The sequence below is a fragment of the Pomacea canaliculata genome, linkage group LG12 (genome assembly GCF_003073045.1).
Source record: "Pomacea canaliculata isolate SZHN2017 linkage group LG12, ASM307304v1, whole genome shotgun sequence".
NCBI lineage: Eukaryota > Metazoa > Mollusca > Gastropoda > Architaenioglossa > Ampullariidae > Pomacea > Pomacea canaliculata.
Window position 1 is genome coordinate 424,980 of NC_037601.1, and position 12,597 is coordinate 437,576.

The following is a 12,597-nucleotide window of genomic DNA, read 5'->3' on the forward strand; positions in this document are numbered from 1 at the left end:
CACACACTCACACACTCACACACACCTCACACAAACACTCACACACCTCACACACACTAACACAAACACACACACACACACACACTCACACACACACACACACTCACACACACTCACAACACACACACTAACACACACACACTAACTCACACACCCTCACACACACTAACACAACACACACACCTCACACACACACACACACACCTCACACACAACACACACCCTAACACACACACACACCACACACCCTCACACACACTCAACAACTCAGACACACTCACACACCCTCACACCCCCGCTGTGTGGCTGACGTAGTGACACGGGGTAGAAGGGGAAACAACTCTGCCGCAGGGAAGACCGCCGCGGGACGTCACTCGTAGCGCCGCTGAGCATGCGCAGTGGAGCCCACAGTGAGGCCGACAGACGCAGACGACAGTCCAAGGCGGGAGAGCAGACGACAGGCAGCAAGCGCCAGCATCGCGGTGTGACGGCCACACCGAGCCCAGCACGGAGTGTAGCGTGGACAAACCCCGGGTACCTCGCTCCCCTCGTCGCCTCCACAACAACGTCTGCAGCACCATCGCAGTTGGTGACAACTTGCTTCTCCTTTGTGCAGACAACGTGTGTGGACTAACCGCCGGTGGCTGCGACTGCTGTAGACCTGCGAGTGACCGCTGCCCACGTCAGGTGAGTGTGCACCCGTCCTTACCTCCACTGTCACCTTCACTGTCGGCGCCCTCTCTCCTGTCTTTGATGTTCCCATCTTCCCGGTGCTTCAGGCTCCGGCCCCTCGATAATCCAAAGACCAGTCAGCTGCGTCCCCACCTCCTACCCGTCGTCACGGTCAGACAGCGATGAACAGCTGCAACCCGACGACACGTAGACTTTGTAGTCAATGTAGTGCATTGAAATGGTGCAGCGACGACTGGGGTAGTGGTGAAGTGTAGTGGTGTAGTGTGGTGGTGTAGTGTGGTGGTGTAGTGTAGTGAAGTTGTGTAGTGTAGTGTAGTGACATGTAGTGTAGTGTAGTGGTGTAGTGTAGTGTGTAGGGGTAGTGTAGTGGTAAAGTGTAGTGGTGTAGTGTGGTGAAATGTAGTGTAGTGGTGTAGTGTAGTGAAGTGTGGTGTAGTGTAGTGGTGTAGTGTAGTGGTGTAGTGAAGTGTGGTGTAGTGTAGTGGTGTAGTGTGGTGAAATGTGGTGTAGTGTAGTAGTGAAGTGTGGTGAAATGTAATGTAGTGTAGTGAAGTGTGGTGTAGTGTGGTGAAATGTGGTGTAGTGTAGTAGTGAAGTGTGGTGAAATGTAATGTAGTGTAGTGAAGTGTGGTGTAGTGTGGTGAAATGTGGTGTAGTGTAGTAGTGAAGTGTGGTGAAATGTAATGTAGTGTAGTGAAGTGTGGTGGTGTAGTGTGGTGAAATGTAGTGTAGTGCTGTAGTGTGGTGAAATGTAATGTAGTGGTGTGGTGTAGTGTGGTGAAATGTAGTGTAGTGGTGTAGTGAAGTGTGGTGTAGTGTAGTGGCGTAGTGTGGTAGTGTAGTGGTGTAGTGTAGTGAAGTGTGGTGTAGTGTAGTGTAGTGGTGTAGGTGCCTCGTACGACGACTGCATGCGTGAATGGAGCACCGGTCAGCCCCTGGGTGCGTGTGGCGCTCACTGGATGTTTACGGGTGGCAGCTTAGCAACAGTTTCTGTCGCCGCCAGTGTAGCACCCTAGCCTCACTCTCAGTTCCTCGTGCTACTCATGCGCAGAGGGAGGAGAGTGCAATGAGCTCGCCTTCAGTTCCGACAGGACATTTTAGTTGTTGGCACATCGTGTGAGGTAGCGGTGAATGTCTGGCACACACTCACACACACACTCACAACCTCACTCACTCACACAGAGAGAGTACCCGGTCTGTCACGCTTCCTTGCGTCATCAGCCTCGGGAGGGACAAGGTGAAGGCCGCAGTTCAATGGTGCACGACCTTGTCTTCAAGTGCCACGAGCCCTCGCAACCTGTGAACATCTTTATTTCATGAAGGTCAGGGAGTTGATGTTGTTGTTTGTCCATACATCAACTTATTGATTGTTGTTGACATTTGTTGATGTCTTCAAACTGCCAGCTCCTTTTCCTTTTCTCCTGTATCCTTGCCTCCCACCCTACCTCTTTCTCCTCCACCCCTTTCTCCCAGTCGTCTGCATGGAGCGGCATGGTAAATGTACTCGCGGGGCCGGCCGCCCCAGGCCAACAGTCAAATAGGATTTCAGCAACAGAGGGCGGGAGGGTCGTGCGGGAGGCAGCGGGAGGAGGGTCGGTTGCCGAGGGTGATGGGCGGTTCAGATTCCGCTCCTGCCCCGAGGCGCCTTCATTTCCAGCTGACTTACCTGAAAGGCGAAGACATGGACGGAGGAGGGGAGGGGAGGGGAGGGGAGGGGAGGACTACCTGGTCTGTTAGAAGATCGCTGTGTGTGGTCAAGGATGACGTGCAGGGCGCCATACTTGTTTGCAATGGCCTCGGGGTCTCATTCACACTGTCTCCTCCAGCGACAGCCAGCAATCCTTCTCCTCCCAGTGCACACGCACATGCACACACACACAGACGCACGCGTACGCTCGCTTGGCCTCTTTCCATCTGTCAAAAACACGAGAGCAAGTAACCCACACTTGAGACCGACTCACAAGTCATGTGATCAGTTGAGATGTCAGACCGGCTAACAACAAGTCATGTGATCACTTGAGATGTGAGACTAACAACAAGTCATGTGATCACTTGAGATGTCAGACTAACAACAAGTCATGTGATCAGTGTTTGCTTGTCCACGTAAATAATTATTTACCTCTGGGGACCATCCCACCCTGCTGTAGTATCGCTCAACACAAAGAACACCAACACATGCTACCCGGGGTCTCACCTAGGCCGCGAGGACTATCGTCTTGTACGTTCGCTCACCCGTTCACGGTTGGCACTTGAAGATCATCTTGAGGAGAGCATAGCAAGGAGGGCCGCTACCTCCCAGGTCACGTGGTACGAGGCTTTGGGTGATGCTGACTGTGTGCATGTCGTAGTAGCGAGACGCCAGTTGTTGTACTGTTGATACACACAAACTGCTCATGACGTGTCTCATGACGTGTCTTGTGGCTCATGACGTGTCTCACGACGTGTCTTGTGGCTCATGACGTGTCTCACAACGTGTCTTGTGGCTCATGACGTGTCTCACGACGTGTCTTGTGGCTCATGACGTGTCTCACGGCTCATGACGTGTCTCATGACGTGCCTTGTGGCTCATGACGTGCCTTGTGGCTCATGACGTGTTGTACTGGCACAGTTGTACAGTTGTTGTACTGTTGATACACACAAACTGCTCATGACGTGTCTCATGACGTGTCTTGTGGCTCATGACGTGTCTCACGACGTGTCTTGTGGCTCATGACGTGTCTCACGACGTGTCTTGTGGCTCACGTGGCTCATGACGTGCCTTGTGGCTCAGGACGTGTCTCATGGCTCATAACGTGTCTCGTAATGTGTCTCATAACGTGTCTCGTGTCTCACGACGTGTCTTGTGGCTCATGATGTGCCTTGTGGCTCATGTTAACACTAAACCAGCGTGTTCGTGTGCGTGCGCCTGTGCGTGAGCGCGTGCATGCGTGCGTGAGTGCGTGCGCGCGCGCGTGAAAGAGAGAAAGGTACCTGAGTGTCTGCACCCAGTAGTCATCTGTAGGTGGCACCACACTGTAACCTCACGAGGGACACGAGACTAAGGAAAGGTCAGTCAAATGGCAAATGACCCTTGCACCCTGCCCCTCAGTGATGGCCGCTGAATGCAGAAAGCACAGGGAGACCCGTGTGTGTCCGGGTACACGTACAGCTGCTGTGGTACTGTCAAGCCACCCGTCAACTCACTTTGCAGGTTTGGTTTTGGCCTGTACCTGACAGGACACCGACACAGTCCCTACTCTCTCCATCGTCTAACGGTCTAACCCTCCTTCACATGTTGTGTTCATGTCCTGTGCATCACGACCCGCTCCCACAGGAAAGCATCCAGTTTGAAAGTACACCCAGAGTTAGACAGACGTTTGACAGTTAGTACCCTGTTAAAAATAGACACGTGAAGATGAGTTCCATACACTTTCTGTATCATTTCCATATATGGTATTGTGTGATTGGTGTCGCCACTGACAGCACGCGTTTGGTGGTGTGAGTGGCACTGTGCTACACACGCCATCTTGGTGAGTACATTCCCTGAGGTGCTGGTCTCTACCCGGGGTACATCCGTCCCTCAGTAACTGAGTGGCGCCTGCAACTGTAAGTCTTGACGAACTGTGTCTGTCATTGCAGGTGAACCGACACGTGTACCTGCCTCGTGCCCCCACAACACTCTTACTGGTCACGTGGTCGTTGGCTGGTGTGTTGCTGGCCTGACGCCCGTCTCCCAGGCGACACGTGCAGCTTCAGATGATCATCATGTCCTCGCCGGTCAGCACTCGGCCATCGTCGTCCACGACACCCAACGGTCACTACCACAAGATCAGTGGGGTACCGTGTCCCGCTACCCCCACCCGCTACACGGCCCCTGTCCACATCGACGTGGGCGGCGTCATCTACACCTCGTCACTGGAGACCCTCACTCGGTTGGTAACAGCTGGCTACACACCATCCTTGTCACGTGGGTGCCTCACAAACGTACCTGTAACGCTGTTTGTAATGAAGCTGTTTGTTGTTAACTCAAGTTCTCCCCACAAACATGTAAACACAGACATGTAGACATATAGACACGTAAACATATAGACACGCCCTTCCTCTCACGTGGCGCAACTTGTTAGTCTTCAGTGTCTGTGGCTGACAGGGGCCAGTGTAATGCTACACTACATACTAGTCTGTTATTAGCTGTAATATTACTTGTACTTCAGTGTAATGCTACACTACATACGAGTCTGTTACTAGCGGTAACGTGTGTAAACAGTCTAGTGTGAGTTAGGGTTACAGTAAGTGTAACGTGTGTAAACACTGATGTAAAAGTTTGCGAAGACTTTATACGCAACATCGCGCTTAAATATGATTGGTTGCAACACATGTAATTGGTTCCTGCGTGGCCTTGTGTTGTCCTGTCCTGTATCCTGACTGGCCTTGTGTTGTCCTGTCGTGTATCCTGACTGGCCTTGTGTTGTCCTGTCCTGTATCCTGACTGGCCTTGTGTTGTCCTGTCCTGTATCCTGACTGGCCTTGTGTTGTCCTGTCCTGTATCCTGACTGGCCTTGTGTTGTCCTGTCCTGTATCCTGCGGAAGTGAATAGCCGAGTGGCTGGAGGACTGGCGGCCCTCGCCCTTAGAGGTTCGATGCTCATGTGGCGCAGCAGACTTTCCCTAGTTGACCTAGATCTCTGCAACGTGTTCTTGGGGGACTCGTGGAAGGCACAGCAGCCAGGGAGAGGATTGGAACCCCACCGTCACAAACAGCTGACCCCAAGAAAAGTGGGGTCGCTCTCCCCCCCCCCCACTTCCCCTCCTCAAACATCCGATTGTTAGAACCCGACCTTTTACCTTTTTTGTCATGGCGTCTGCTGGTACTGTTACCCATCGAAACACGCGGTGCTTATCTAACTCAGGACAATGCGGCCTCCGGCCATCTTGGCTGAGGTCCTGACAGGAAGGAGAGGGGCCGCAGGGCACGACGCGGGGGCCTGGGAATGCTCGTGTAAGCTCAACGGGGGAAGATGGGATGGGCCCAGGTAAGCACGTGCACACTGGCCGCGGGGCACTGGCGTCACAAGGTGGTGTTTGTGGGGCTGGTGTCAGCGGCTAGCGGGCACAGGTCCCACCCCAACCCCGCCCTTCAGACAGCTGCAGCGGGTAGCCTTTACGTGGTCGCGACGTACTGTTGGTTTCCACAGGACACAGCTGCCTGTGCCAGCTGTAGTGTGGAGAGTGTGTACGTAGAATATGGCGCACATGTCGTGCACATCAAAATACCTGGAGAGCCACAGTACTCCCCCCCTGCCACGTGAGGGGACAGCAGTCGTAACGACTTTCAAACGTGTGTGTAACGGCGCTGGCAGCTACGTGAAGACACTAGTGACTAGTAGGTGTGACAGTCAGTTGTGTCACTAGTGGTCACACGCTGCTCCTGGTCTTCAGATTAGCGGTCCGGTGGCGCAACGGTTAGCGCTGTTAGCGCCTGTCACCAATACAGTGAAGGTTGGCTGCCCTGAGTTCATTTCTCGTCTCGGGCACGCTGTTCTTTCTCTGCACGTGGCATCTGTTTACAGGGCTGGCTGCTTGCCGTAATATAGCCTTAGCTGCTGACACGGCGTAAAACACCATTCCCCCAATCCTGGTCTTCAGTGTGATGTTACGTCACTTATGGTCTGGTGAACGTCACCTTCGGTGAATTGTAGTAAACGTGACGGTGACCATCCTACCTTGCGTCCAACGCCATTGACGTCTGCAGACACTTGACACTTGGACACCTCTCTGATGACCAACGCTTGACACGTGACCAACGTTGGACGCCTAACGAGATGCTGTGGCTGTAGTGTGACTATAGTCGAGTCTTGCAGTCGTTGTTTTTTCTCCCCCATTCCGGCTGCGGGCTTTGATCCAGTGCCCGCGGCCCTCCACTAAGTAAGTCCTAGATAATGAAACAAGAGTGGTTTGCGCAGAAATGCACGACACGACAAAGAAAAAATTTTTAACCCCCTCTCTCCTGTTTGGAGCAAGTATTATGTGGCGATGCCGCCGCTGGCTACAGAGTGTACGTGGCTGTCTTTGCATGAGGAGGAACCTTTTCTCCCACCACCCACCCACCCACCCATCCACCCTAGCGCGGGGGCTGCCCGGCCAGACGACAAACAGCATCGCCAAGCCTCAACCTGCCCCCCCGTGCCCCGCCAGGGGAGGGAGTTGTTGGGAAGAGCGAGTGGCACTGGTGTCCCCGCCCTGGGGGCAAGGACCGGCAAATGAAGGAAGCCCCGGTCCAAAAAAGCCCGAGGGGGGATAATCTGCTTTCAGATCAGCGCGACAAGCTGGGCGGAAAACACAGCCCGTGGCCGCGGGGGGCCCAGTGGGAACTGTTGTGGGTGGGGGAGGGGAACATTGATCCTCCACACACCTCACTCCCTCCCCTCCCCATCTTCATCTTCTCTTGAACACGGTGGGGTGAGGTGGCCAGGATAAGAGATACTTCTGCCCCGATCCGCGGATTAAAACGTGAGAAACCTTTTAACGGGCTTGAATGGCGTCTGAGCTCCTGGCCAGCACCTCCACAAGGCTCGCTACTCTCAGGGTGAGGTACAGAGGTCGCCATCCACAGCCGGGTATCTCGGTCTTCGTACCGCCTGCTGCTGAACACGAGACGAGCAAACCTCAGGCACAGCTGTACAGGGAGGGGGCTGCAAGGGCAGGGGTCAGCTGCACTTGGCCTGTGTTCCTCCTGTAACCACTTTCTAAATATGAGCCACACAGGGTCAAGACACTACTGCCAACACACTGACACGACATGACATGCTTGTGCCACACTAAGAAACAGAACCGAGTGAATTTAGGTTGTCATGACATCGACAGTGTAGTGTTTAGGTTGTGTCTGTCATGACATCGACAGTGTAGTGTTTAGGTTGTGTCTGTCATGACATCGACAGTGTAGTGTTTAGGTTGTGTCTGTCATGACATCGACAGTGTAGTGTTTAGGTTGTGTCTGTCATGACATCGACAGTGTAGTGCTTAGGTTGTGTCTGTCATGACATCGACAGTGTAGTGTTTAGGTTGTGTCTGTCATGACATCGACAGTGTAGTGTTTAGGTTGTGTCTGTCATGACATCGACAGTGTAGTGTTTAGGTTGTGTCTGTCATGACATCGACAGTGTAGTGTTTAGGTTGTGTCTGTCATGACACACAGTCTAGTCTTCAGCAGCTGGCGGAGTATTGAGTGATGTTGCACAGGTCGTGTTCAGGACAGCTGGGTGTGCATGTTGTGTAACAAATGTCACAGGTCGTGTTCAGCAGCACAGCTGGGTGTGCATGTTGTGTAACAAATGTCACAGGTCGTGTTCAGCAGCACAGCTGGGTGTGCATGTTGTGTAACAAATGTCACAGGTCGTGTTCAGCAGCACAGCTGGGTGTGCATGTTGTGTAACAAATGTCACAGGTCGTGTTCAGCAGCACAGCTGGGTGTGCATGTTGTGTAACAAATGTCACAGGTCGTGTTCAGCAGCACAGCTGGGTGTGCATGTTGTGTAACAAATGTCACAGGTCGTGTTCAGCACAGCTGGGTGTGCGTGCTGTGTAGTAAGACTGCTATGTACCTGGTGATGCGATGTAGTCCAGGCCGGCATGTGATGTGCACGACAGACATGCGCAGTACACACGAGATGCTCTTGTGCTACGTGATCCCATTGGCTGGCTAAGTACACGTACTGCGGCACACAACTACACAGAGGGCACCAGCGACCTTTACTCCCAATGTCAAGGACGCTTAGGTAGGACGGACGTCAGCTGCTGTCGTCTTGTGGTGACAGCCTCTTTGATGACAAAACCAGTTCCGTGACTCGTACTACGAGAAGCGTCCTAAGCTCAACAGGAGCGTGGGATACGGGGGCCGTAACTGTCGACATTCCAGCTGCTCACCTCACCACACCCTCACACACACACACCCTCACCCTCTCCCCCCCGCCACAACCTCGCTGACATAAAGTGTTGTGTGCTCCGGCAGGTACTCGGACTCCAGGCTGGCAAAGATGTTCAACGGCAACATTCCCATCGTGCTGGACACGCTCAAACAGCATTACTTCATCGACCGTGACGGCAAGCTGTTCCGCTACATCCTCAACTACCTGCGCAGTCAACGCCTCATCGTGCCCGAGCGCTTTGACGAGTACGAGCAGCTGTACGAGGAGGCCAGGTAACATCCGCCGCCAGCTGCGCGCGCATCTCTTTGCTTACTTACGGAACTTAATATATGGCAGAACGTGAAAAAGCTGTTAGTATGTGTAGTAGATGTCCTGAGACATCAACCATTTGAAACGGCGAGACAAAGAAATTCAAAGGGTTAACACTGACAATGACAAAATGCACAGTTAGAGACGCTGATGACCTGGGCAGTGTGTCACCGCCTGCGACAGAGGACAGGTGAGCATTGGTTTTTCTTGAAGAGCCGGCGTATTGTGGGTCGTAAGGCGCAAAACTCAGTCTGTCGATGTTAGCCGCTGATGGCTTTCATCTACGACGAGCTGTTGAACCTGAAGTGATGAGCAGTCAGATAAACATCAGGACACGTGGATGATGTCACAAGGCAGGTGCAGTAACACACCTGTCGGTAAACATGGCTCAACTCTTGTCGCAGGTTCTACGAGCTTGCTGGCTTGCTGCGGGAGCTGGAGGCTGTCAAGAAGAACAAAGAAGCGAGTGACGTAGCCAAGGTAAGTCGTGAGAGATCGTCACCAGCGAAATCTCAGCGTTGTCTCGGCACTGACCGCAGTGGAACCACTGACATCGCCACAAACACGAGCCCAGTGAAATCATTATTGATGTATTGTATAATTAATCTAGCGAAATAAAGCAAATAGAGCGTGTGTCCAAGCTCTTCACAAGTAGCAGGTGGATGACGTGGAATGTCGTGTTGTGCCATGTGTCAAACTGTCAGTGGCGCTGTGACAGGTGTCACGGGAAATCAAGACGGAGAAAGGCTTGTCACCAGTGGGGGTGAGCGGAGCTGATGGAGGCTACGTGGACTGCATCGCCGTCAGCATCAGCCCGGACCTCGGGGAGAGAATCTCGCTGAGTGCTGAGCGCCCTCTTCTGGAAGAGGTTAGTAACTCACTAGAGCCAGAAAAGGTCAAGGGTCAAGTGTAGTATACTGAGATTTGCATGTCTTTATGTGATGACATACGTGACGAAGCTGTGTCCACCTCTCCACGTCAACTGCTGTTTGTGTCCCTGGCCTCGCTGTGCAGCAAGTCCACCATATCGGGATGTACGTTCAACTTCCGGCTGTAGTATTTATGGAAAAGGTCACAACACTCGTGAAGCCGGGCCTGGGGGAGGGGACAAGTATGGCGGCCACACACTGAGGTTTGTTTAATGACCAGAAAGGTTCGGCTGTAGGCTGACAACCCCCTCCCCCCCCCTCTTGTTCTCACAATTAAACCCGAGAATCAACATTTTGTTCTCATCGAGTTTTCTCCCCCTCACTACAGGTGTTTCCGGAACTGACGTCAGCATTAATGGACACGCGGAACTCTGGGTGGCACTTGGACAACCATTACGTCATACGCTTTCCGCTGAACGGCTTCTGCAAGCTCAACTCCGTGCAGGTGATGCAGCGCCTGCTCAACCACGCCTTCGTCGTCATCGCATCCTCAGGCGGCGGGGTCGAAGGGCAGCAGTTCAGCGAGTACGTCTTCGCACGCAACTGCAAGTCGCTGCGGTGACTGCGCAGTGTCGGGGCTGAGACTACAAGTTGCTGTGCAGCACGCCGTTGTCAAGCCGACGGCGTCACGGACTGACGCAGACATCAAGCTGCACGGCCACCTTTCACATGCACGTGCAAGTACGTGCTGGCCAACACACACACACACAAACACACCGCTCGGTGGCGAGGACTGTGACCTTTGTCCCCAAAGACTTACGTGACGTAGGTGCTAGGTGAAAACTTGAGGTCACGGTCACAGCTCGTCGTTCCGAGCTTTCGATGCGGGACTAGAGGACAAGACACAGGAAAGATTCGTCCTTAGCGTCCTCGTCGACTGTGATGCTGTGAACGTGCTGTGATTGCAGTCTTCGGCACTGGTGGGCATGCGCAAGTCAGTGGTGAACACAGTAAAGGTCGTTAGTGTCAGTGTAGAGAGCGAGGTGATTGCTGTGAGGACACGTGTGACGTGAGTGTAGACTGAGGTGATTGCTGTGAGTGTAGAGAGCGAGGTGATTGCTGTGAAGAGGACACGTGTGACGTGAGTGTAGAGACTGAGGTGATTGCTGTGAAGAGGACACGCGTGACGTGAGTGTAAAGACTGGGGTGATTGCTGTGAGGACACGTGTGACGTGAGAGCGAGGTGATTGCTGTGAGTGTAGAGAGCGAGGTGATTGCTGTGAGGAGGACACGTGTGACGTGAGTGTAGAGAGCGAGGTGATTGCTGTGAGTGTAGAGAGCGAGGTGATTGCTGTGAGGAGGACACGCGTGACGCGAGTGTAGAGAGCGAGGCCGGGCATACTGTCGCGTTCCATCAGGTGACCATCATCTCCATGCGGAGTGTCACGTTCAAACCGTCACCTAAAGCCCTTCAGGCGCACAGGCTGATGGGAAAGGTAGAAGTGACAACGACAGTCACACCCACTAATCTGGCTACAAGGACAAGGACGTGTTGACAAGGTTGCCCTGTAAACAACGGTCACAAGACTGCAAGCTTGTCAGCTGACCTCAGCAACAAGGACACGATGGCCTGCTGCTCTCGTCCTCCTCCACCCTCGTGTCCACCTTTGGACAGCTGTGTGCAACTGTTGTGTGCGCGCGCACGGACAAGGCGCCATCTCTTGACTCAAGCTCCTCCACCGAGTGTAGGTGTCGCCATGATGTCATCAACATGCTAAATAAACAGATTTCACTTTCTGATCCCCGCACTCTTGTTCATACTCAAAAAAGGAAAATCAAATGAGTTTGTCCAGCACCAGCGAGCAGTCGCCAGTCCAACGTCGTCTTTCAGCGTGGCCATGACGTCAGGATTGGTGGCTGGCCATGACGTCAGGATTGGTGGCTGGCCATGACGGACATGAGGAGGGGTCAGCAGTTGACCTCATCGACTTCCAGCTCTTGTCTACAGCTTGTGGCAAGCTTCGCTGCGATGGAATGTGTGAATAGCGGTGCAGCATGACACACTATGGCTGTCAGTAAAGGTCGACTGGCAAGACCACGTGACAAAGCTCGGTGTTGGCCACGATGAGCACAGCTCAGCCCGGTGTAGTTACACCTTGACACTGACCAGCAGCGCAGTCTCCTCACAAACATGAAGCTGAGTGTTGCTGTAGTAAAGACTGTTAGCACGTGGACCTGTCTCGCTTGCACTTGTATGACGAGATGTGATGTAGGTGAACAGGGTCCACACGGTCCTGATGCACCACTCCCTCGTTTCATACTGTACTGACTCCCTTACACATGCACGTGACCTGTGCTGTCGGCTGTCAACGTGTGTACGTCCATACTTGCTACTCAATTCATTAAAATGTTTGCAAGCAGTCGTGTCCAGTTTAAATGCCACTTAGACATGCCCCCTTCAGCCAAGCGCCATGAGGCCTCATCGACATCACAGGGTTGCTGACAAAATATCAGGTTACATAGAGATTAGCGGTGTTCAGGGACGAAATGTGGGCCAAGTTGTTGGTGTGGCCCCGTGGGGTCAACCCCTTCATGACAAACGATTGCACACTTGATCATCTCAATGCACTAACCCATGGGCCAAGGGAGCCGCTGATTTACCCACGCACTACCGATACCCCAGTAGGGACGGGCGGGCACACTGTACACAATGACGCTGGTTCCTCTTTACCCCAAGGCGTGCAGATGAGCCTAGTTCTTAGAGACTAAACACTTTCATAAACGCCAACAAGTACAAGTCTCTGAGTTCACACAAACAAAAAGCAC

General features: G+C 53.2%; 1 protein-coding gene across 3 annotated transcripts in view; it reads left to right on the top strand.

The window, feature by feature from the left end:
* Nucleotides 1-10,893, top strand: part of LOC112576490 (BTB/POZ domain-containing protein kctd15-like) — an 18,579-nt gene extending 7,686 nt beyond the window's left edge. Inside the window, exons 2-7 of one of the 3 annotated variants that reach the window (XM_025258958.1) lie at nt 352-687; nt 4,312-4,604; nt 8,677-8,865; nt 9,307-9,382; nt 9,621-9,770; nt 10,160-10,893. In XM_025258958.1, coding sequence (XP_025114743.1) covers nt 4,429-4,604; nt 8,677-8,865; nt 9,307-9,382; nt 9,621-9,770; nt 10,160-10,393 — 825 coding nt within the window. In that variant the 5' untranslated portion in view covers nt 352-687; nt 4,312-4,428 and the 3' untranslated portion in view covers nt 10,394-10,893. Of the gene's footprint in view, nt 1-320; nt 688-2,857; nt 3,001-4,311; nt 4,605-8,676; nt 8,866-9,306; nt 9,383-9,620; nt 9,771-10,159 lie in introns of those variants that run through there. The other 2 variants (XM_025258959.1, XM_025258960.1) reach the window with 2 other exon arrangements.
* Nucleotides 10,894-12,597: the final 1,704 nt, after the last annotated feature.